The following is a 27,158-nucleotide window of genomic DNA, read 5'->3' as shown; positions in this document are numbered from 1 at the left end:
TTCGGTACGACCAGCGAGAGTAGGTCTTACACAATGAATGGTAGGGCACCGAAGAGTGTAGTAGAACAAAGGGATCTGGGAAAACAGGCCCATAATACATTGAAAGTGGTGTCACAGGTAGATTGGGTTGTAAAGAAAGTTTTTGGCACATTGGCCTTCATTAATTAATGTATTGAGTACAGGAGATGGGATGTTATGTTGAAGTTGTATAAGACATTGGTGATGCCTAATCTGGAGTATGGTGTGAGCAGTTTTGGTCACCCGTCTACAGGAAAGATGTACACAAGGCTGAAAGAGTACAGAGAAAATTTACAAGGATGTTGCCAGGTCTGGAGGACGTGAGTTGTAAGAAAAAATTGAATGGGCTAGGACAGGATTCTTTAGAATGTAGAAGATTGCAAGGAGACTTGATAAAGGTATATTAAATTATAATAGGTATAGATAGGGTAAATGCAAGCAGGCTTTTTCCATTGAGGTTGGATGGGACTACAACCAGAGGTCATGGGTTAAAGGTGAATGGTAAGAAGTTTAAGGGGAACATGAGGGGAAACTTCTTTACTCAGAGGGTTGTGAGAGTGTGGAATGAGCTGCCAGCACAAGTGGTTTATGCAAGCTTGATTTCAACACTTAAGAGAAGTTTGTTTCGGTACGTGAATAGTAGTGATTTGGAGGGCTATGGTCCCGGTGCAGATCGATGGGAGGAGGCAGTTTAAAAGGTTTCAGCATAGACTAGATGGGCTAAAGGACCTATTTCTGCGCTGTACTTCTCTATGACTCTATGAATCTAATAGGGGGGAAGAGTGAACCATGGGAGAAAGGGAAGGAGAAGAGGCTCTAGAGGGAGGTGATAACCATGTGAGGAGAGGAGAAGGGGTGAGGGGCAAACTAAAATAGGGACTGGGAGAAGTCTGTATTCTGTTACTGTTGTACTACCTCAATGAACTTACGTATGGAATGATCTGTTTGCATGGTATATAAAACTAGGTTTTTCAGTGTATCTCAAAACGGGTGACAATAATAAATCAATTACTGATTCTTGTTCCATTATTTATCCAATTTTATCTTTGAGGTTTGTGAACCATTAGGTTGTCTACCGCAGAGGGTTTTGAGGGACCAGTTGCTGACTATATTCAAGGCCGTAATCAATAGGTCCTTGGGCAGGAAGAGAATCAATGAGCAGTAAGTGGATAATCAGACATGATCTCAGTGGATAGTTGAGCAGGTTGAAGGAGACCTCCTGCTTCTGTTTAGCAAGATTGGCTTTATTTGTCACATGTACATCGAAACATTGAAACAGAGAGTGAGGTGCATTGTTTGCATCGACAGCCGAGGAGCTGCTGGGTGCGGCCCCGCAAGTGTTGCCATGCATCTGGCACCAAGATAGCATGCCCACACCTCACTAACCCTTGGTCTTTGGAACGTGGGAGGAACTCGGAGCGCCTGGGGGAAAACCCATGTGGTCACAGGGAGAGCACACAATCCCCTTACAGACAACGGCAGGAATTGAACTCTCATTGGGGGTCGCTAGCTCCGTAAAGTGTTGCGCTAACTGCTACGCTACTGCTACGCTACTGCACCGCCCATATATTCATTTTCGTGGTAGACTTTGCTTGCAGGCTAGCACTATCGGCAATACTAAATCTGAGAAGCTGGTGGCGAGCTATCCTCTTGCCCTTTTGGTGAAGGTGCTCCTCACCATTTGCTGGGGATTTCCTACAGTTCCTTCTAAGTACACCCAGGCAATTTAGCTCGACTGCTCCACGTGTTAACAAGTTCCACAATAATACCACTTTTTGTGGAAAGACTTTCTTTTGAATTATTTATTGGATTTGTTAACTTCATATTTTATAAATATAGTTTTGTACTTCAGTTCATTGTTTTTAAATTATTCTTCTATACAGCAAAGCTTTGAAATTCTCACATTTCTTGCTCAAATTGGACTGTAGTCTATTAAAACATATTGTGTTGGACCTCCACTATAAAGTTCACATTACAGACACACTGCTGTGGCAGCCAGCCTTCACTTTAATAAGCAAGATATGTCAGTGTTGATAAATAGAGTCCATTGTAATGTTAAGGGTGACACAATCTTCCTTCCAGACGGTGCTTACATGTCGACAAGCAAGGCAGACTTACAAACTGACAGCTTTCACAAGACACATTTGGCTGTTTAAGTCTATTTTCACGTGGGAACCTTATATTGCAGAGGAAATGGTTTACGTTTCGTTTTCCTTCATCACTATCAGTTAGTAATGAGCAAATCTCACGTTCGCTGTTTGAAAACCAAAACTGGACTGAGAAGTGACCAGATCAGAAACTAACCCCAAAACCTTTGATAAGCCTGGATTTTTCAGTCATGTTACCACTTTCTAGGCCAATTTTCTCTGTCCTGACTGGAGTGATTTCTGTGGGGCAGATGAGAATTTGATTTTTTTTTGTACAAGCCTTGTACTACAGCAAGAAGAACATTTAGCGATTATTAAAAATCAAAGCTCCAAGTGTGACTGTTCAGACCAGAGAGCAAGATGGTTGAGAAGTAAGTTAAAATAAATAACATTATACTAGGCATACAAGGTGCTTCAGCCATAGGTTCAGTTTCAAATTCAGTTTCAGATTTAATGGGGCTGATAACAGCCCTTAGGAAACTTTAAAACAATCCCAGCCATGGTCCGTCATGTTCAATGCTTATTGGAGGTGTACTTGTGGGGCTTCCATTCAAAAAGGATAGAAACCAGCTCGAAATCCCTATTCGAAGAAGGAGGGAGGCAGAAAAAGATTTGAGTGCAAATGTAAAACTACCTTACTGGAATTAATGAGAGTGTTGAGTGGTGTCAGCTGGAATATATCGTACAGGTTGGGTGTCCATATTTCTGACAGAGGCAGTGCAAAAAAGATTCACTACATTGATTTGTAGGAAATTAACTTGACCTTTGAGAAGAAATTAAACAGAGTGGATAATACTAGAGTCACAGATTCATACAATGGACATTTTGGATGACTGTGTCCACGCTAACTATCAATTTCCACCAGTGCCATTTACCAGTGCTTGGAATAAATTTTTCTATGGTTTGGCAATTCCAGTGGTTATCCAGATACTTAAGTGTTGTGAGAGAACACACTTGCAATATGTAAGTTGGAAATATGATCCAGATTCCATTCATCCTCCGGGTAAAAAGATATTTTTTCCTCAGATCCTGTCCAAATCATTTCTCCCCTTAGCTTAAAACCTCGTTTTCTGTTACAGGGATACCTCTGTTGTGGGGAAGAGCTTACTCCTACCAATCCAACCTCAAGTTTAGAAGAATGATCACTTCTTAGAGATCTTGACAGGACAGAAGCAAGGATGACAATGGATAAGGTAACAAGATGGATGGGGTCACAGTCTCAAAATAAGGCATTAGCCATTCGTGATGTGGTTCATCTTTGGAATTTTTGGGGGGATTGTGAAAACTTAGTCACAGAGTGTTTTCCAGGGAGATAGTGATAGACTTTTTGGACATTAAAAAATTGAGGCAGGAAAGTGTTACTGGGGTGAAAGGTCACTCAGAATTTAAATGCCAGAGCAGACACAGGAACAGCATAGTTGACTCCCACCTTTCTTTTTTTTTGTTCTTAAACTCATTATTGTAACACAACCACAGAACGTCTGTTGCCAGTTGCCCTGCTTGTACTTCAGTTTCCTCTTTCCACTGAGACATGATAAAACTTTCGTCCATACAAGTCCTGGATGCCAAATGCAGATTTGTAGCAGATGTCAAGCAAAACATTAAAAAAGTCTCCGTTGTAAGTGGACATGACAATTCTGACTAAGTATTCCACAGAGTGTCATTCTTTTTCAAACCTTTCACTAATTTCTCATTAATTCCTTTATCATTTTTTACATTTTCAGGATGAGAAAGTAAGAGAATTTTATGCTACAGGAGATAATCTTTTGTCTCATCTCATTTCACCGTTTTAATCTGAGAATCCTATGAATTGGCTCTCTTCACATATAGGTCTAAATATAGCACCTTTTAAAAGCAGGTTTGTTCAACCAAGTTAAACAATTCACTGAGATTGTGAGTGAAGCACAGTGAAAGGTGGGTGAAATGGCAATTTGACCTTTCTTCTGCCCTTACATGTCAATGTAATTAAAGATATAATTTTCAAAGGAAGTTTCCTAGACCAACTGACCAATATCACTAAAACAAATTATTTGATCATTTATTGCATTAGTATTTATGGGTCTTAATTTTGCTTCCTACATTACAATACTGATTATACTTCATTATACTCTACAAGTTCTTCATTAGTTATAAAACTCTTGCGGATATTTTGGAAAACAAAAGGCATTCTTTAAGCACGTCTCTTTTCTTCCTCTGGAGGAGTCAACAGTATGTCTGAAACACAACTAAGCAGGGAAAAGATAAAACACAGTACTGTTATCCTCAGAGATTTAGAGATACAAGAGGAGAATTGAATAATGAACTTGAGTGGTACAGCAGGCTTGAGGGGGTGATTGGTCTACTTAATTCTTGAGCTGATTAGCCTACTCCCACTCCCGAACTGATTGGCCTACTCCCATTCCTGACCTAATTGGCATACTCCCACTACTGAGCTGATTGGCCTGTTCACACTATTGAGCTGATTGCCCTGCTCATACTCCTCAGCTAATTGGCCTACTCCCACTCCTGAGCTAATTGGCCTACTCCCACTCCTGAGCTGATTGGCCTACTCCCACTCCTGAGCTGATTGGCCTACTCCCACTCCTGCTCCTCTGACAGTAGCCACTATGTGACACAGTGCAGCAAAAGAAAAAAAATAACATTCCTAAGCAGCGTATGCATTGCCATGTAAATTATGATACTTACAGTCTTGCTGACATACGAAGTGCTGGTGTTCATACATGTTATTCCCTCGCTATTGCAGCAGCCACCACATCTGTAGACAGACACGCAGGACGGTTTAAAGATGGTGTTTGTTGCTGACCCAAATTCTTTCCCCACGTCCAAGGACACCTCCCTGGGCATGCACTGAGTCTTTTTCCACTCAAAATCAATACCTGATTGGGCAGATTCAAATATCACAGAACAATAATCAAGACCTACTTGATGGATGAAAAGCCAACACAAGAAGCTCCTTTAAGTAAATACATTCATAATGAGATTAACGAAAGAGTCTGTATATGCTCCCTCTCCCTGTGTTAAGAAATGTGATTACAAGACCACTTCTAGGATATTGAACATCACATGCAGGCTTTAATCCCTTTACATGTAGTGTGGTAGGTGGACAGTTAAATCAAGAGTAGCACCCATATTCCTGGACTACTGACCCAGAGTCGTAAATTCAAATCCCACTATTATAGTTGGAGAATATGAATTCATGCAATAAATAAATCTGGCTCATCTCAGTAACAGTAACCAGGGTTCTTGTTAAAAACTTATATGATCATATGGCAATAAGATATAGGATCAGAATTAGGCCATTTGGCCCATCAAGTCTTCTCTGTCATTGCATCATGGCTGATCCATTTTTCCTCTCAGCCCAATCTCCTGCTTTCTTCCCGTAATCCCTCATGCCCTGACTAATCAAAAATCTTATCTTCTTTACTAAGTGTCCTTCAAAGAAGCAAATTTGTCATCATTACTTGTCTGGCCTATACATGACTCAAGACCCAAAAATATGGTTGACACTTAACCACTTCTTGAAATTGGGGCACAGAAAGGCATCCTCCTCTGCACTGGTGAGATCCATCGTAAACTACTGGGAGACTGCTTTGTCAAGCATCTCTGCACCATTCGCCACAAGCAGAATTTTCCAGTGGCCAAACATTTTAACTCCCATTCCCATTTCCCATTCTGATGTGTCGATCCATGGATTCCTCTTGTGCCAAGATGTTATATTCCATCTGGGTACCCTCCAACCTGGTAGCATGAAAATAGATTTCTCCTTCCAGTGGATAAATTTCCCCCTCCCGCCCCCCCTTCCTCTATTAACCACTCTGACCTTTCACTTCCCATCTGCCAATTACTTCCCCAGGATCCCCTTCTCCTGTTGCCCACTCTCCTCTCCTATCAGATTCTTTCTTTTCCAGCCCTTGACCTTTCCCACCCACGTGTTACCTTCCAGCTAGCCTCCTTCACCTCCCCAACCTTTTTAACCTGGCATCTTCCCCCTTCCTTCTCAATCTGGAAGAAGGGTCTCAACCTGAAATGTCAACTGTTTATTCATTTCCATAGATGCTGCCTGACCTGCTGAGTTCTTCCAGCATTTTGTGTGTGTTGTGAAAAAAAAATTAGCAATGTCAGCAATGTCAATTTCATATGGAAGAAATATATGGGTTTGAATTTTGAAGGCTGAACAAGAGTAAGTTCTGTCCTCTCTATAGGATGTAAGCCTCAGACAAGTATTGCATTGGGCTACCAACATAAAGTGGATTCCGATTAATTAGGCCATTGGTTAATCGGAGCAACTGCTAATTTGGGACAACCGCTAAAGAACAAAAACAAATTAATAACATAGCCAGGATTCCTTTCATTTATTTGGGACACTAAGCCATTTAATTGGGGAAGGTGATTGTCAGTCATGCCCATTCGACACTACACCATGCTTAAAGAGAACAGTTGCATCATTTGCATGTGCTTGCGTTACGCTATCTATTTGGGCCAATGAACGATGATACAGAAAGCAGTGATCTTTGATAAGTTTAGTTTTATTTTGATTTTAAAATAATTTTTGAGACCCCTGCCGTGAAAAGATATGACACTAACCAAAAAAAAATTACCCTACTGGCCCAAATTCAAAGCCATCTGCCTAACACCACCCATCATCAGCTGGCAGAGGTAACTGGAGTGTCGAAATGTACAATTGCACACTTGATACATTGGCAAGATAAACAGCGAGAAAAATGTGAGGGGCAACAGAGGACATCCCAAAATCAAAAGTGTGAAGGTAAGGATCCAGATGTTGAAGAAACCCTCAATCAATGGCTTTCTGTTGCACTTGGATGAGGTGTGTCTCTTAGTGGACCAGAACAAATGAGAGGAGCTAGCTAAGAAGCTGGGTCATGAAGATTTTAAAGCAACAAATGGTTGGCTGTCTTGGTGGAAATATAGGCACCACATTAAATTGAAGAAAGCACATGGTGAGAAAGGTAGTGCTGATGTTGTAGGTGCAGAAACATGGAAATCTACAAAACTCCCGACTTGCTTCAGAAGTTTTGTGTACATGATATTTACAATGTCGATGAAACAGGCCTTTTTCATTGTGCTACGCCGGATGATTACCTTTACTACCAACACACAAAACTATCAAGTTCAAAGAAAGCACGACTATGTTGTGTTGTTCAAATAAGATAGGAACTGATAAAAAGAAATTGTAGGTTATTGGGAAAAGACAAACTCGATGCTTTATGTGGCTAAGAATATGTAGTTTACCAATCAAATACTATGCCAACGTCCACTTGATAAATTTCTATGTCAGTGACCATTGCAAACTGAAACACAGTTTTATAGCACTGTAGACATATTGGTAGTGTTCTAATTTGTTCTGTATTTCATTGAACTGTACAGGGTACTGGTGAGGCTGCATCTGGAGTACTGCATGCAGTTCTGGTCTCCTTACTTGAGGAAGGATATACTGGTTTTGGAGGCAGTGCAGAGGAGGTTCACCAGGTTGATTCCAGAGATGAGAGGGTTAGACTATGAAGACATTGAGTCGCTCAGGACTTCACCCGTTGGAATTCAGAAGAACGAGAGGAGATCTTATAGAAACATAAAATTATAAAAGGGATAGATAAGATAGAGGCAGGAAAGTTATTTCTACTGGCAGGTGAGACTAGAACTAGGGGACATTGTCTGAAGATTCAAGGGAATAAATTTAGGATGGAGATGATGAGGAACTGCTTTTCCAAAAAAGCAATGAATCTGTGGAATTCTCTGCACAATGAAGCAGTGGAGGCTACCTCAGTAAATATATTTAAGACAAGTTTGGATTGATTTTGCATAGTAGGGGAATTACGGATTATGGGAAAACGGCAGGTAGGTGGAGATGAGTCCATAGTCAGATCAGCCATGATCTTATATTAAATGGCAGGGCAGGCTCGACAGGCCAGGTGGCCTACTCCTACTCCTTCTCCTAGTTCTTATGTTTTTATGTTCTTATTTGTACTCAGTTAAACAGTAGTCTGTCTTTTTTATATATCTTTTGAATTATTTCCATTGAACTTCAGATGATAGGAGCAGCCACTTTGGCGAAGGTCCTGATGTGTCCCAGTTAACTAGAATCCACCATACTTCAGCTGCTATGGGTATCATGGTGGAGCAGATAGTAAAGCGGCAGTTTCACTGTGCCAGACACCTGGGTTCGACCCTAACCTCTGGTACTGTCTGTGTGGAGTTTGCTCGTTCTCTTTGGAACTGCAAGGGTTTCCTCCCACATCCCAAAAAGCATGCAGGCTGGTAGGGCAATTAGCCACTGACAAATGCTCCCCTGTGCAGATGAGTTGCAGAATCTGGTTATGAGATGATAACAATGTGGAAAGGTTAGAATGAGCTGCAGCAAGTTTGATTTAAAGATGGGTGCTTGGTGGTAGGAAAGGATTTGATGGGCTGAACGGTCTACTTTCTTGTACAGCTGTGTGCAGTTTGGCACTGAAAAGCATTAACTGATAAAGGCAAAATAAAAGCAGAAAAATTTCTACATATAGGACAGGTTGATTTGGAGAAGAGTTAGTATTTCACATGGACAACCTTTGATTCAAACTGAAAAAGCCAAACTGGATTGCTCGTAAAGGACAGAAAGAGGCTGAACAAGAGGCAAAGCTAAGCTGGAGTACACTTTACCTTCGACTATATACTCAGTGACCATTTTGTTAGGCACACTTGTTGATACAAATATCTAATCAGCCAATCATCAGGCAGCAACTCAATGCAGAAGAGCATGCTGACATGGTCAAGAGGTTCAGTTGTTCAGATCAAATATCAGAATGAGGAAGAAATGTGATCTAAGTGACTTTGACTGTGGAATGACTGTTGGTGCCAAAAGGGGTGGTTTGAGTATCTGAGAAACTGCTGATCTCCTGGGATTTTCACACACAATTGCCTCTAGAGTTTGCAGAGAATGGTATGAAAAAGAAAAGTCATCCAGTGAGCAGCAGTTCTGTGGGCGAAAATGTCTTGTTAATGAGAGAGGTCAGAGTACAATGGCCAGAATGTTTCAAGCTGACAGGACGACAATAGCCCAAATAACCACACTTCAACAACAGTGGTGTACAAAAGAGCAACTCTGAATGCACAGCACGTCGAACCTTGAAGTGGATGGGCTACAGTAGCAGAAGATCATGAACACGTACACAGTGGCCACTTTATTAGGTATGGGATTACCTTACATAGTGACCACTGACTGTATCTACAAATAGGTCTTCATGAACTAGATTTACCGAAGGGCCTGTTCCTCTGCTGTGGCACTCTATTAAAAAAACTGCTCAACGACCAGCAACCGGAAGATTGATGACCCTGACTTTCCTGAGTGGGGCTCAATCACTTGCATTTCCCATTCCCACTGTGACAAGAATACACATAGATGTTAGCTGTCCTGTGTAATCAGCAGTTGGTCTGCCACCTGTCTTCGGGAGAGAAAGAGATAAGGAAGACAATGGAGCAGCATTTGGAGATGTGTAATGAAGGGACGGGAGAGAGAGATGTCTAGAGCGGCTCCCCCTTTGAACCCTGAACTGTTTGAAGTGATGGACAGGCAATACCCCAGCAGGGGGATAAAAAGGGACAGGTTAGCTAAGGCAGGACACGCACGACACCACGAGGTAACGAGACCCTGGAAGCGGTGCCGCCCCGCAAGTCGGCGGGAGTCGTTTGGAAGGCTGGTTGCAGAACCACGCCTTAGACGCACAGGGTGGAAAGGTACGATCAGCGGGAACCCGGTGTGTGTCCGCTCTTGCTTGGGTGCCGGGTTCACTGCAGAGGATCGACCGCATCTGGAGGAGGGGTCACAGTCGGTGACCTCAGGTGACATCACAAAGGACTCGCCCGAAAGCTGCTTGTGAGCAATATCGCAGGACTGTGAGTGGAAGCCGTTTTGAATGATCATTCGTTCTTGTTCTCTCTCTCTCCACATTGTCCATCGCCATGGCGACGATTACTGCGAACTGAACTAAATTGAACTGGACTTTGTGTCACTTTGAAATTGGTCATTTACCCCTAGACAACGATAGAGCTTGATTGATCCTGTTATCTTAATTCTGTGCACATGTGTGTTTATCATTGCTGAACTGTTGCATTTATTATCCTTTCGATTACTGTGTTGCTTGTTTCTTTAATAAAACTTCCTTAGATCTAGTAATCCAGACTCCAACTGAGTGATCCATTTCTGCTGGTTTCGCAACCCAGTTACGGGGTACGTAACACCACAAACTTTCCTTTTCTGGAGCCTTGTGAATACACCTTCCCACAAAGCTGAGTGTCAAGACCTGGAGCTGGTGACAATCTTGATCAATGTGGACAAGTCTCCCACACATCCCCTGCCAATCCTATAGAGCAACTAGGGATACTATTGGCATGTAGCAAAAGACACTCTCTCCAAGCACCTCCAACCCTGCCAGACTTAGCTAGATGTAAAAGCCATCAGCATTTTCAAAGCTTCCAAGTGACCCTGACATAGAAAACAAATTTTAAAAAATGGTTTTATTTTGAATTGATAGAAGTCTACATGTGTTTTTTTTAATTAAGCCATACTGCATAAATTGTAAATATCCGTTCTGCACTGACTGGAGTAGCACCACAATCTCGTTGTCTTGAGCAATGACAGTAAAATTCTATTCTAGAGTTATAAGAGGCTTAGCCTACGTACATAGTCAGAATCTTTCACATAGCAGGTTTATCAAAAACATGAGGATACTGGTTTAAAGTAAGAGGAAGGAACGTTAAAGAGGATTTGAGAGAAGTTTTTTTTAACATACAGAATGGTGGAAATATGGAATGTTGGCAGAAGAGGTGGTGGAATCAGATACAATTACCACACATAAAGGTGCACTTAAGTAGGGACACAAGATATTGTTAATGCTAGAATCCAGAGCGACAGAATGAATATTCAGCATCTTGTGAGGCACGTAAATGGGCAAGACATAGAAAGATATAACCTGGTGCAGGCAGCATATGATCAGTAAGAGCAGCATGGATGTAGTAGGCCAAAGGGCCTGTTTCTGTGCTGTATGGTTCTATCACTCAGTGATTCAATGGCTGGTTCACAGTGATCATGCAGCTTGGGTCAGTTCTGCCACAGGACTAAACTTTTCCTTACTGTGATCCTGTCATCAACACATGGAAGACACATTGGGCTATAAGCAGCAGTTGTGCCACAGGCATTGGGAACTAAGGCCTCACCCACAAAGTCTTAGAGCAGCCTTCTAATTATGACCTTGTACTGTTCCTGTATATAGAGTCATAGATAGGTACAGGACAAAACAAGCCACTTGGCCCATCTCAACCATGCTGACCCATTTAAGCTGCCTACTTCCATTGACCTGCACTTGGACTATAGCCATCCATACCCCTACTGTCCATGTACCTATGCAAACTTCTCTTAAATTGTTGAAATCAAGCTAACATGCACCACTTGCACTAGTAGCACTCACAACACGCTGGAGGAACTCAGCAGGTCGGGCAGCATCCGTGGAAAAGATCGGTCGACTTTTCGGGCCGGAACCCTTCGTCAGGACCCAGTCAAGGGTTCCGGCCCGAACCGTCGACCGATCTTTTCCACGGATGCTGCCCGACCTGCTGAGTTCCTCCAGCGTGTTGTGAGTGTTGCTTTGACCCCAGCATCTGCAGATTATTTTGTGCTTACTTGCACTAGTAGCCCGTTCCACACTCACAAGACCCTCTGAGTGAAGATTTTCCTCATGTTTCTCTTAAACTTTTCACTTTTCACCCTTAACACATGATCTCTCGTTGTAGTCCCACACAACTTCAGCAGAAAAATCTGTATACATTTACCTTGCCTATATCCCTCATAACTTTGTTTGCCTCAATCAAGTCTGTCCATAATCTTCTACGTTCCAGAGAATAAAGTCCTAACTGAATCAAACTTTCCTTATAACTCAGGTCCTCTAGTCTTGACAACATCCTTGTACGTTTTTTCTGTACTCTTTCAACGATATAGGTGACCGAAACTGCTCACAGTACTCCAAATGAGGCCTCACCAACACCTTAACAACTTCAACATAACATCCCTTTTCCTGAACCCGGTATATTGAAGACCAATGTGCCAAAAGCTTTCTTTACAACCCTATCTATCTGCACCACCACTTTCATTGAATTGTGTACCTGTATTTCCAGAACCCTTTGTTCTATAGCACTCCTCAGTGCCCTACTGTTCACTAAGTAACACCAACCCTGGTTGGTCCTACCAAAATGCAACACCTCGCACTTGTCTGCGTTAAATTCCATCTGCCATTTTTCAGTCCATATTTCCAGCTGGTCCATGTCCTGCTGCAAGCTCTGATTGTCTTCCTCGCTGTCCACTATATGCCCAGTCTTGGCATCATCTGCAAATCTGCTGATCCAGATAAGCACATTATCATCCAGATCCTTGATATAGATGACAAATGACAACAGACACAGCACCAATCCTTGGAGCACTCCACTAGTCACAGGCCTCCAGTTAGAGAGACAACCATCTACTACTATCCTCTGGCTTCTTCCAAAAAGCCAATGTCTAATCCAGTTGTTGGTGCGTGGCCAAGTGGTTAAGGTGTCGGTCTAGTGATCTGAAGGTCGCTAGTTCGAGCCTCAGCTGAGGCAGCGTGTTGTGACCTTGAGCAAGGCACTTAACCAACATTGCTCTGCGACGACACTGGTGCTAAGCTATATTGGCCCTAGTGCCCTTCTCTTGGACAACATCGGTGGCGTGGAGAGGGGAGACTTGCAGCATGGGCAACTGCCCGTCTTCCATACAACCTTGCCCAGGCCTGCGCCCTGGAAACCTTCCAAGGTGCAAATCTATGGTCTCACGAGACTAACGGATGCCTATAATCCAGTTTAGTACCTCATCTTGAATGCCAAGTGATTGAACTTTCCAATCAACCTCCTATGCAGAACCTTGTGAAATGCCTTGCTAAAGTCCTTGTAGACAATATCCACTGCCTTGCCTTCATCAACTTTCCTAGTAACTTCCTCGAAAAGATTGGTTAGACACGACCTACCACACACAAATCCATGCTGACTATCCCTAATCAGTCCATGTCTATCAAATACTCATATATCAAGTCCATTAGAACACCTTCCAATAGCTTTCCCTCTACTGATGTCAGGCTCAGCAGCATGTGGTTTCCTGGTTTATTTTTAGAGGCTTTCTTAAACAGCAGAAAAACATAAGCTATCCACCAATCCTCTGGAATATTTCCGGTTGCTAAGGATAATTTAAATATCTCTGCAAAGATCCCTGTAATTCTGCACGAGCCTCCCATACTAGAGGCTGAAGGAACACCTTGTCAGGACCTGGGGATTTTATTGTCTCAAATTTGCCTCAAGGCAGCGAACACCTCCTCCTCCGTAATCTGTATAGGGTCCAGGGCCTTGCTGCTGCTTGGCTCAGTTCTATAGACTCCTGAGTAAATACAGATGCAAAAAGCCCATTTAAGATCACCCCCATCTGTTTTGGCTCCATGAATAGATTACCATTCTGATTTTCCAGAGAATTAATGTTGTTCCTTGAAATCTTTTTGCTCTTAACATATCTGTAGAATCCCTTGGGCTTCTCCTTCTCCTGCTAGGGAACCCTATGCCTTCTTTCAGCCCTCCTGAATTCCTACTTAAGTGTTCTCTTGCATTTTTTATACTCCAAAAGTATCTCATTTGTTCCTACCTACCAGTACCGGCTATGCATTTGCTTTTTTTATTTAACCAGAGCCTTTTGAAAACCAAGGTTTCCTAAACCTGTTGTCTTTACCTTTTATTTTGACAGACACATACAAGTTTTGTATCTCAAAATTTTTACTATTAAAGGCCTCCCACTTACCAAGTACACCATTGCCAGAAAACAGCATGTCCCTATCCACATTTGCCAGATCCTTTTTGATACCATCAAAATTGGCCTGTTTCCAAGTTAGAAACTTAACCCTCAGACTAGACTTATCCTTTTCCATACTGACTTTGAAATTAATGGCATTGTGATCACTGGATGCAAAGCATTCACCGACATAAACTTCTGTCACCTGCTCATTCCCTAATAGGAGATCTAGTGTCACACTCTTTCAAGTTGGAACTTCTATGTACTTACTAAGGAAACTTCCCTGAATTCATTTGACAAACTCTAGTTGCAGTAAGCAGAAACATTTGAAAGCAAAAGTTAAATATTCAATCACAATGTAAATATTTTTTTCTTTTAAAATACAGTATATGGAATTTTCATTAACTAAAAGGAATAAAAGTGCAAGCTAGGCCTTTTTCTTTGGGGTGAAGTGAGATGAGAGGTGCCTTGATAAAGGTGTACAAGATTTGTTCAGATGAAAGACGAACGTCTACCGAAACAAATCTTCTACACCCAGCTTAAAGAAGGCAAACGTAAAAGAGGTGGACAACGGAAGAGATTCAAAGACATCTTAAAAGCCAATATGAAGAAATGTAACATTGATATCAACAACTGGAAAAACATTGCCAAGGACAGGAAACTCTGGCAAGCCGTCATCCGAGAAGGAACAGCAACTTTCGAAGCCAACAGACGTGCAGAATTAGAAGAAAAGAGAAGAAAATGGAAAGAGAGGCAGCAACAACCAAAGCCTGATCTGCCATCTGGAACTACCTGTCCTGAATGCGGAAGAACTTTCAAAGCCAAGATTGGACTCATAAGCCACTTGAGAGCCCATAAGTAGATCAACAGAACGAAGACCATCATCCTCGACCTCGAGGGATAGCCACAACGACGATGACGGTGTACAAAGGCTGTAATATATCTAGTCAAGAAGAAAAGAAAAGCTTACAAAAGGTTCAGAGAGCTAGGTAATGTTAGAGGTCTAGAAGATTATAAGGCTAACCAGAAGGAGTTTAAGAAGGAAATCTTCTTAAGAGGCAGAAGGGGCCATGAGAAGGCCTTGGCAGGCAGGATTAAGGAAAATCCCAAGGCATTCTACAAGTATGTGAAGAGCAAGAGGATAAGACGTGAGAGAATAGAACCTATCAAGTGTGACAGTGGGAAAGTATGTATGGAACCGGAGGAAATAGCAGAGGTACTTAATGAATACTTTACTTCAGTACTCACTATGGAAAAGGATCTTGGTGATTGTAGTGATGACTTGCAGCAGACTGAAAAGCTTGAGCATGTAGATATTAAGAAAGAGCATGTGCTGGAGCCTTTGGAAATTATCTAGTTAGGTAAGTCGCTGGGACCGGATGAAATGTACCCCAGGCTACTGCGGGAGGCGAGGGAAGAGATTGCTGAGCCTCTGGTGATGATCTTTGAATCATCAATGGGGACGGGAGACGTTCTGGAGGATTGGAGGGTTGTGGATGTTATTCCTTTATTCGAGAAAGGGAGTAGAGTTAGACCAGGAAATTGTAGACCAGTGACAGGTAGGATTTATGAACATTTGGAAATGTATAATATGATTAGGAATAGTCAGCATAGCTTTGTCAAGGGCAGGTCGTACCTTACGAGTCTGATTGAATTTTTTGAGGATGTGACTAAACACATTGATGAAGGAAGAGTAGTAGATGTAGTGTATTTAGATTTCAGCAAGGCATTTGATAAGGTACCCCATGCAAGGCTTATTGAGAAAGTAGGAGGCTTGGGATCCAAGGGGACATTGCTTTGTTGATCCAGAACTGGCTTGCCTACAGAAGGCAAAGAATGGTTGTAGATGGGTCATATTCTGTATGGACGTTGGTCACCAGTGGAGTCCCTCAGGGATCTGTTCTGGGACCCTTACTCTTTGTGATTTTTATAAATGACCTGGATGAGGAAGTGGAGGGATGGGTTAGTGAGTTTGCTGATGACACAAAGGTTGGAGGTGTTGTGGATAGTGTGGAGGGCTGACAGAGGTTACAACGGGACATTGATAGGATGCAAAACTGGGCTGAGAAGTGGTAGATGGAGTTCAACCCAGACAAGTGTGAAGTGGTTCATTTTGGTAAGTCAAATATGATGGCAGAATATAGTATTAATGGTAAGACTCTTGGCAGTGTGGAGGATCAGAGGGATCTTGGGGTCCGAGTCCATAGGACGCTCAAAGCAGCTGTGCAGGTTGACTCTGTGGTTAAGAAGGCGTAAGGTGCATTGGCCTTCATCAATCATGGATTTGAATTTAGGAGCCGAGAGGTAATGTTGCAGCTATATAGGACCTTGGTCAGACCACACTTGGAGTACTGTGCTCAGTTCTGGTCGCCTCACTACAGGAAGGATGTGGAAGCCATAGAAAGGGTGCAGAGGAGATCTACAAGGATGTTGCCCGGATTGGGGAGCATGCCTTATGAGGATAAGTTGAGCGAACTCAGCCTTTTCTCCTTGGGGTGACAGAGGATGAGGGGTGACCTGATAGAGGTGTACAAGATACTGAGAGGCATTGATCATGTGGATAGTCAGAGGCTTTTTCCCAGGACTGAAATGGTTGCCACAAGAGGACACAGCTTTAAGGTGCTGGGGCTGTAGGTACAGAGGAGATGTCAGGGGTAAGTTTTTTACTCAGAGAGTGGTGAGTGCGTGGAATGGGCTGCCGGCAATGGTGGTGGAGGCGGATACGATAGGGTCTTTTAAGAGACTTTTGGATAGGTACATGGAGTTCATGAGGGATATAGGTAAGCCTAGTAATTTCTAAGGTAGGGACATGTTCGGCACAACTTTGTGGGCCAAAGGGCCTGCATTGTGCTGTAGGTTTTCTATATTTTCTATGTTTCTATGTTTCTAAGAGGCATAGATTTGGTGGATAACCAGAGGCCCCCCTCCCCCCCCAGAGTGGAAATGGCTAATATGATAGGGCATAGTTTTAAGGTGATTGGAGGAAAGTATAAGGGGGAAGGATGTCAGGGGTAAGCATTTTACACAGAGTGGAATGCCCTGGCAGGGCTGGTGGTAGAGGCAGATGCATTAGGGACATTTAATAAGCTCTTAGATAGGCACTTGAATGATAGAAAAATAGAAAGCTATGTAGGAAGGAAGAGTTAGATTGATTTTAGAGGAGGTTAAAAGGTTGGCATGTCATTCTACAATTATACATGGAAATCAGAGATGATAAATCAAAATAGCCAGATTTACTTCCCTAGTTTGGAATAGACTTGGGAACTGTGCTGAGTCCAGGAATAGCCTGGGAGGTCCATTACAGATGCATTTGACCCCTGGCTTGATCTAAACATCTGTGCACCGGTGCCTGGGCAAAGATGTTGGAGCACACTCTTTCCAGAAAACAGCCTGTCCCAGTCCACACTTGCCAGGTCCATTTTGATACCATCAAAATTGGCCTGTCTCCAATTTAGAATCTTAACCTGTAGACCAGACCGGAACTTTTCCATATTTACTTTGATACCAATGGCATTATGATCACCAGGTGCAGTAGATGATAATTATCTGTGATACACTGCAGCTCAATCATAGTTCTCTAAAGGACCACCAGTAGTGCAATAAAAGCAAAATGCATTTTTATAATTTATTTTAGATGAATCTCAAGGATGTATATAGTATATATACTTTGATAATACTGTAAATGTACTTTGAACTTTGAAAAATGTGAACATAAAACTTCCAAATTATTAAAACATTAAACCCAAATACAGATAAATATTAAGTACAATATATCCTCCTTTATTCTCCTATCTGCAGTTCGACTTTAGGCTCACAAATACTGAGCTGGCCCAGGTTCCCATATAAAATTGTTAGGGGATCTCAGTAATTTTCTGTGGCATTATTCAACTCCATGCGGGGTCCAAAACCAGAGAATGTGGGTGAATTGCTGCATTAACTCAGTCAGCAAACTAAAGGCTCTGCATTCCTGCACTGGAGTCGCAAAAAAACATTGGCACTTGCTCTGAGAAACCCCAGCAGGCCCTCAGCATAATCTGGGCTCATATGTTACAACTGGAGTAATACATACAAAATGCTGGAGGAATTCAGCAGGCCAGGTAGCATCTGTGAAAGGAAATAAACAAACAATGTTTCAGGCTGAGCCTCTTCATCAGGAATAGAAAGGATGGGGGGAGGAAGCTGGAATAAGAGGGTGGGAGGAGGGGAAAGAGCACAAGCTAGAAGGTGATAGGTGAACACGAGGAATTCTGTGGATGCTGGAAATTCAAGCAACACACATCAAAGTTGCTGGTGAACGCAGCAGGCCAGGTAGCATCTCTAGGAAGAGGTACAGTCGACGTTTCAGGCCGAGAGCCTTCGTCAGGACTAACTGAGAAGATTTAAACTTCTTCAGTGTAGGCATCACCAGAAGAGGCTTCGCAGTAATGAATTTAAAAACGCAAAGACGAGGAATTCTGCAGATGCTTTCTAGCTCTTCCTTATCTCCCCTTCCCCCTCCCACTTTCAAATCTCTTACTAGCTCTTCCTTCAGTTAGTCCTGATGAAGGGTCTCGGTCCGAAACGTCAACTGTACCTCTTCCTAGAGATGCTGCCTGGCCTGCTGCGTTCACCAGCAACTTTGATGTGAGGTGATAGGTGAAGCCAGGCGAGGGGAAACGTAATTGAGTGGAGGAGGGCGGATGAAGTGAGAAGCTGGGAGATGCTAGGTTGAAAAGGCAAACGGCTGAAGAGGAAGAATAGGAGAGGAGAACGGGAAAGAGTAGGGGCATCAGGGGGAGGTGATAGGCAGGTGAGGAGAAGAGAAGAGGTTAAGAGGGGAGCCATAGGGGGAATGATAGAAGAGCAAAGGGGAGGGGGAACAATTACTGGAATCAATGCTCATACCATCACGTTGAAGGCTACACATACAGAGCATGAGGTGTTGCTCCTCCAACCTGAGAGTGGCCTCATCACGTCAGTAGAGCAGGCTATGGACCAACGTATCAGAATGGGAGTGGGGATTGGAATTAAAATGGTTGACCACCGGGAAATCCTGCTTGTGGACAGAGCGAGTGCGCTCTACATTACAACTGGAATAGAGTACACATACATACTGTATACTTTCCTGGTCCAGACCTTCAGATTCACTCTGATCCAAGAATGCCCTAACAGAGTAGTCCTGTTCCCCTGGCCCACCAGCTCCACCAGCCCTACAACAGAATATCTTATTGCAACCACATTGTTTTTTGTGTGGCCTTGCTGTGTGCAAGTTGGCTGCCGGTTTCTTGGAACAGTAGCCACAATTCATTGGACATCACGCCTCCTAGGAGATGGTGGAACTGTGGAAGGCGCTCTCAAACGTTAAATCTCCTCACAAATAGGTAGACAAATAACAGGTGCGAAATTGGAGGATTGATGGAGCGACCTCTTTGAACAGTATTTTCCCATATTGTTAATAAATATAAACTTAAAATTTCTTTTTATAAAGAATGCAGACTAACCAAGGCCACCAATAATACAATCTCTGCTAGTTAGTATTGTGGTACTCAGAGTTCACCTGGCTGTATTTCAATATGTCATTCCAGTTATCAAATGTACAATCAAGAAATATTCATGCCACAGAAGGGATATAAAATTGCTATTTTTCTTGTAGTTTATCTTTCTTATGTTTGTATCTTTATATAATCATGTACTGTATATAATATACTGTACATGTGATTGTTCAGAGTTTCTCAAAGTTTACAGTCACCTTTGTATTTTTCTGGAATCTCTTTGGTTTCAGTAGAAGGTGTCACATTACTTGAACTTGGCTGTTGGTTAACCGTTATAAATTCAATTGAATTTACTGTTATCAACAGTCTGCTATAAGAAGACCACACTTACTTTACTTTGTCTCTTTCCCTACCTGTCTCTTCCCCTACTCTTTTCCCTTTGTTCTTTCTCTTTCCCTGGTCTCTTTCTTCATTCTCCCTCCTCATGATTCTGCTACCTTCATCTTCTTTGATTTTGTAACATGATCGTAAGCAACAAGTTTTATGCCTCATTCTTAAGTTCCAAAGAACTTTGGATTGAGGCTACTTTTCCCATGCCGATTAGCGGAGTCTTTTCCAAATGCATATTTTTCTCTGGGACCACAGCCAGAGACAGTTCATAGAATTATAAAACCAATGAACAATTACCAGCCCAAAAGAACTGAAGTGGCTCTTCAAATAGATGGAGGTCTTCCATCGATTAATCTGATCTGGCCCATTCTCTCACTCTTTCCCTGTATTGTTGCAAATTTTTCAGAATGAAAAATTTACAACTGCTCTTCAGGGAGACAATCTACTGAATCAGAATTAGATTTATTATCACTGACGTATATCGTGAAATGCGTTGTTTTGTGGCAGCAGAACAGAGATAAACATAAAAACCTATAATTTACAATAAAAATTGCATAAAATGAAATAAGTAGTGTAAAAAGAGAGCAAACTAGTGAGGTCATGTTCATGGGTCATTCAGTAAACCGATGGTGGAGAGAAAGAAGTTGTTCTTAAAATGTTGAGTGTGGCTCCTATACCCAAGGTAGGAATAAGAAGGGGGCATATTTTAGATGGTGAGGGTCCTTAATAATAGATGCTGCCTTCTCAAGGTACCGCCTTTTGAAGAAGTCCTTTGATGGTGAGAAGACGCGTGCCTGTGATGGAGCAGGCTGAGTAACCCTCAGCAACATTTTTTGATCCTGTGCATTGGAGCTTCCAGACCGAAAGGTGATGCAACTATTGAGAATGCTCTCCACGATACACCTGCTGAAATCTGACAGAGTCTTTGGTGACACACCAAATCTCCTCAAACTCCTATCTATCATCAATTCTCATGCAACATTGCAATGATATCTACTACATTTTCATCCTTCTTTGACAATCATCTCTAAATGGGCTTTTAATTTTAAACTTACTCTGTATGCCAGGTTCCAGGCAAGTGCAAGTGCAAGCTGGGGTTAGAGACAGTTAGGAAGGTACCACCCTGACCCCTGACTGGCCTCATAGTTATTAAGAACACACATGTGAGCATAGCGTGTATGTGTTTGATGTATCTGCATCCTCAGAAAGCGCATGCCCCTGGACATGATAGTGAGAATCTCTCCCTAGATCAGGGGTTCCCAACCTGAGATCTATGGACCTTTTGCTTAATGGTATTGGTCCATGGCACTAAAAAAAAGGTTGGGAGCCTCTGGTATAGATAGTTTTGCCAAACACACAACACAGGAGCATTGTGCATTGTAGTCCATCTCTAAAACTCTACGTTGCTGCTCTCTGTGAGAGTGAAGCTGAGAAATACAGAAAGTGCATCAGGAGCTGCTGTTATACAAAGTGTCTGACAATCCTGGTCAAGGATAGATATCCATTCCACAGATAGCTTCTAATGAGTATTTTAGCTAAACGGCCTGTTTTTGCTCAAATGGAGGCAGCTTTAAGCCTCAAGTATCTTAAGGAGCAGATGATATCACTGGTTTTGATCTGGCAAACCCAGCAAGTTATGGACAAACCTCCATCCCATTATTTACCCTCCCTACTTAAGTCAAGGCCTCAGGGGCAGCTCACCGGCCACGAGGATAGACAAAGATTAGCCAGTGCCCTAGCATTAAACTGCTGGTAGTTGAATAACCAGGCAAGGTTATTGAAAGGATATCTCTGTTTAGTCTAGAACTGGGAGACAGCGGGCCATGATAAGCAGTTGGATGAGGCCTTGCTCAGATAATTGTGAGTATTTGGAGTTCATATCCCTGTTCATTCTTCCACTCAAAACAGAGACCAATAGGTTTTAATTGGTTTGTGGGACACGAGGAATAGGTGAGAATATAGTCAATGGAAGAACATTCATATTGGTATAAGAAAGTGCTAAAGGTCCTTGGACATAAAATACTGTGCAAAAGTCTTAGACACATACATATAGGTAGGGTGCCTAAGACTTTTGCATGGTACTGTATTTGTCAATGCAGAGAGGAGAGCGTTTGCAGATCTTGCGGGAGCAAAGGATGTTGGGAATGGTGAGGGTGGAGCGCCCTGGGAGTGGTGTGGGATCAGTCAATCATGTGGCAGCATCTCAATGCATGAAAGCGTATGGACATGGGTCAAGAGGTTAAGTTGCTGCTCAGACCAAAAATCAGAATGGGGAAGAAATGTCATCTAAGCGACTTTGACTATGGAATGATTTTTGGTGCCAGAAGTTGAGTACCTCAGAAATACTTGATCTCCTAGGATTTTCATGCACATTTGTCTTTAGAGTTTGCAGAGAAAAGTGTGAAAAACTAGAAACATCCAATGAATAGTTGTTCTATGGGCGAAAACACCTCATTAATGAGACAAGTGAGAGGAGAATGGCCAGACTGGTTCAAGCTGAAAGGAAGGTGACAATAACACAAATAACCATGTGTTACAATAGTGGTGTGCCAAAGAGCATCTCTGAACATGCACCACATCAAACCTTGAAAAGAATGGGCTACAGCAACAGAAGATCATGAACATACACTTAGTGTCCACTTTATTTGGTGCAGGAGGTATTTAAAAGTGGACACTGATGGTATTCCTATCCTTGTTCTCCAATGGATGAGTACAAAACATAAAAATGGCTACTCACATCGATCTCACACATAATAAGTAAGCGTCACATAAGCACCATTGCCAAGAAAACACACCAGCGCCTCTACTTGCTTTGAGGGCTAAAGAAATTCTGTAAGTAAAGAGCGTCCTATCCAGGTGCACAGCAGCTCAAGATGGCAACTGCTCTTCCTGAGGCTGCAAGACAGTCATGGAAACAGCTCTGCACATCACAGAAACCAGTTTCCTCCTCCATTGGCTCTGTGTACATCCTCACTGCCTTGGTAAACCAGCCAACAATATCAAAGACCTCTACCAACCTGGACATTCTCTCTTCTCCTGCCCTCCTTTAGCCAGAGAGTGGTGAATCTGTGGAGGCCAAGTCTTTATGTATATTTAAGGCAGAGGTTGATAGATTCCTGATTGGTCAGGGCATGAAGGGATATGGGGAGAGGGCAGGAGATTGAGGCTGAGAGGGAAATTGGATCAGTCATGATGAAATGGCTCGATGGGCCCAATCGTCTAATTTTGCTCCTGTATCTTATGGTCTCCCCCACACCCCACCAGGCAGAAGGTACAGAACTCTTAAAGCTCATACCACCAAACCCAGGCCAGCTTATGTTCTGCTGTTGAATGGACCCCTTGTATGGTAGGTAGATTCTTGACTTCACAGTGTATCTCATCATGTCCTTCCACCTTATTGACCGCCTGCACTGCACTCTCTATGCAACTGGAACACTTTATTCTGTCAATTCTTTTCCCTTAATGTACCGATGTGTTGAAATGATCTGTATTGAAGGCATGAAAATCAAAGAATTTAATTGTACTTCGTTACATGAGGTTATAATAATCTGATTATCAATTATATCTCTGAAGCAAAAGGGTTTTTGAATGAATGCAGGAGCATCATTTCAGTCAATGGAGGTAGAGAAATGGGCCAATAGTGTCTCATTAATTCAATGATTCACAGTTGGTGGAATTCTGCATTAAAAATGTATTAATATTCAACGAGGTTTGCATACTTGTTCAGTGCCAGACCATGACGAGACAAGCACTCTTGAATAAAAAAAAATCTCCAGTGTACAATCTAAATAAAATCTTTATCCAATCTCAAGAGAGCAACGCTTATGATTCACTATACCTAACTTGCAGAAAGTAAATTTTCCCCTTTTTACTTATGCCCTTGCAAATCCTGTGTTGAATTGGTCATCAAGTCACTGCTTCGTGGCCAAAATCTTGTTTGTATTGGCAGCTTGGAAATTGGTTCAGAACTTTAACCCCAGTGAAATTCTACCACTCTTGCCAATATAAGCTCCATATATTCAGCACTGTGAATTGATGTGAATATAAAACATGCTAACTAAAGGTAAATTGGGTTTCTGTGCCAAATCTGAAGAAGCATAAGACCATAAGACATTGGAGCAGAATCAGTAAGGCACCAAAGGTTATGGAGAGAAGGCAGGAGAATGGGATTGAGAGGGATAATAAATCAGACATGATGGAATGACAGAATGATTTAATTAAACCATCTGACCCATCAAGCCTGCTCCACGATTCCATCATGGCTAATTATTATCCCTTTCAACCCCATTCTTCTGCCTTCTCTCTGTAACCTTTGACGCCCTAAATAATCAAGAACATACCAACCTCTACATTAAATATACTCCATAACTTGGCTTCCACAGATTCGCCACCCTCTGGCTAAAGAAATTCCTCCTCATCTCTGTTTTAAATGAACAGCTATACTGGGGCTGTGCCCTCTGGTCCTTGTCTCACCCACTCTAGTAAACATCTTCTGCACAACCACTTTCTCTAGGCCTTTCAATATTCAATAGGCTTCAATGAGATCCTCTTTATTCTACTAAATTCCAATGAGTACAGACCCAGAGCCATCAAACACTCTTCATACTGTAAGTTAACCATTTCATTTCTGGAAGCATTCTCGTGAACCTTCTCTGGACCCTCTCCAATGCCAGCACATCTATTCTTATATTTGAGACCCAAAACTGCTCATGATACTTGAAGTGCAGTTTGACCAATGCCTTATAGAAACTCAGTATTACATTCTTTAGATACAACACTGATTTGTTTCAACTGCAGCAATTCTCTGATGACTCAGCAATATTTGGGTGTACAACAGGAGGATGGGAGGATGAATACAAGGCCCTGGTGGAAGACTTTGTTTAGTGGTGCAAGCTGAATCATCCGCAGCTCAACACTAGTAAGACAAATGAATTTTAAGAAGACTAAGCCTGCATTGCTCCCTGTTACTATTGATGGTGAGGACATAGATGTGTTGAGGACCTAGAAGTACCTATGGTGCACCTGTATGATAGACTTGAGTGGAGCACCACCACAGAGGCTATGTACAAGAATGTCAGAGTCCCCTCTACTTCCTGAGGAGAGCATGAAGGCCTCTCCTTCACATATTCTACCATTCTGTTGTTGCCAGTACAATCTTCAATGCAGTGGTGTTCTGGGGCAATGGCATCAATATGGGTGATGCCAATAGGCTCAATAAACTGATTGAAAGGCTGGCTCTGTTATAGGAGTCAAACTGGATGTACTGGAGGCTGTGGTAGAACAAAGGACACTACGGAAAATCCTGGCAATTCTGGACAATGTTTCTCACTCTCTGCATACCACCTTGACTGAACAGAGGATCACTTTTAGTAATACACTAAGACAACTGTGCTGCTCCAAAGAGTGCTATATGAAGTCATTCCTACCCTCAGCCATTAAGCTCTGTAATGAGTCAACCTATAGCCGGGAAAGTGATGACCCCTTCCTGTTCAACTGTTAATGGTAACTTTTTTTTTAATTCTTTTTACTTCTCTTCTAATATTTATATCTGTGCACTTGTAAAGCTACTGTGACCCTGTAATTTCCTTTGGGAGCAGTAAAGTATCTATCTATCTATTACGTTCTATTCCTCTCAAAATGAATGCTAGCATTGCAATTGTCTTCCTAACCACCGACTCAACCTTCAAGTTAACTTGTTGGGAATCCTTCACAAGGACTCCAAAGTTCCTTTGCACACCTGTTTTTTGAATTTTTCTCCCTATTTAGAAAATAGTCTACACCTCTATTCCTTCTATCAAAGCGCATGACCATACATTTCCCTACATTATATTCCATCTGCCATTTCTTTGTCCATTCTCCCAATCTATCTAAGCCCTTCTGCTTCCTCACCACTACCTGCCCCTTCACCTGTCTTCGAATTGTCCGTAAATTTAACCACAAAGACATCAATTCTATCATCAGAATTATTGACATACAGCATGAAAAGAAGTGGTCCCAACACTAACCCCTGTGGAACATCACTAGCCACAGGCAGCCAACCAGAAAAGGCTCCCTTTAATCTCATTCTTTGCCTCCTGCTAGTCAGCCAATCTGTGCTAGTATCTTTCCTGTAATACCATGGGCTCTTATCTTGTTAAGCAGACCCATGAGTGGTACCTTGTCAAAAGCCTTCTGAAAATCCAAGTGAAAATATCCACTGGCTCTCCTTTGTCTATCCTACCTGTTATTTCCTCAAAGAATTTCAACAGATTTGTCCTTAACAAAACCATGCTGACTTTGTCTGATTTTATCATGTGCTTCTAAATACTCTGAAACCCCATCCTTAATAATGGACTCCAACATCTTCCCAACCACTGAAGTCAGGCTATCTGCCCTATCTCCCCGTCTCCCCTTTCTTCAACCTTTATCCTCTCTTAAAAAGTGGACTGACATTTGCAATTTCCTAGTCCCTCCGGATCCTTCCAGAATTTTGTGATTCTGGAAAGATATTACTAACACCTTCACAATCTCTTTCAAAATCCTGGAGTATAGTCAATCTGATCTAGGCGACTTATCTATTTTTAGCACAAGAAATTCTGCAGATGCTGGAAATCCAAAGCAAAACACACGAAGTACTGCAGGAACTCAGCAGGTCAGGCAGCTTCCATGGGAATGAACAAATTGTCGACATTTCAGTCCCAGACCCTTCTTCAGCACTGGAAAGGAAGGGGGAAGACACCAGAATAAAAAGGTGGGGGGAGGGGAAGGAGGGTAGCTGAAAGGTGATCGGTGAAGCCAGGCAGGTGGGAAAGGTAGAGGGCTGGAGAGGAAGGAATCTGAGAGGAGAGTGGACCAAAGGAGGGGCAACATGGGGTGGTGATTGGCAGGTGAGAAGAGGTAAGAGGCAAGAGTGAGAAATAGAAGAAGGGAAGGCGAGGGAAAACATTCTTACCAGAAGAAGAAATTAATGTTCATGCCATCAGGTTGGAGGCTACCCAGATGCAATATAAGTTGTTTCTCCTCCACCCTGAGGGTGGCCTCATTGTTGCAGAAGAGGAGCCATGGACTGATATGTTGAATGGGAAGGGGAATCGGAATTAAAATGTTTGGTGACCAGGACCTACCGCTTTAGGCAGATGGAGCAGAGGTACTTGACAAATTACTCCCCCAATTTACTACGGGTCTCACCACTTTAGAGGAGGCTGCATCAGGAGCACCAGATACAACAGCTGACCCCAAGAGATTTGCAGGTAAAGTGTTGCCTCACCCTGAAAGAACTGTTTGGGACCTTGAATGGAGGTGAGGGAAGAGCTGGAT

General features: G+C 42.5%; 1 protein-coding gene across 3 annotated transcripts in view; it reads right to left on the bottom strand.

Annotated features, from left to right (window-relative positions):
- Positions 1-27,158, bottom strand: part of vegfc (vascular endothelial growth factor c) — a 226,157-nt gene that overhangs the window by 64,018 nt on the left and 134,981 nt on the right. For all 3 annotated transcript variants that reach the window (XM_063049453.1, XM_063049454.1, XM_063049455.1), the window contains exon 3: positions 4,851-5,041. In XM_063049453.1, the coding sequence (XP_062905523.1) occupies positions 4,851-5,041 (191 nt within the window). The remainder of the gene's footprint in view (positions 1-4,850; positions 5,042-27,158) is intronic.

Source organism: Mobula hypostoma, chromosome 5 (assembly GCF_963921235.1).
Source record: "Mobula hypostoma chromosome 5, sMobHyp1.1, whole genome shotgun sequence".
NCBI lineage: Eukaryota > Metazoa > Chordata > Chondrichthyes > Myliobatiformes > Myliobatidae > Mobula > Mobula hypostoma.
This window is presented reverse-complemented; position numbering and strand designations above follow the sequence as displayed.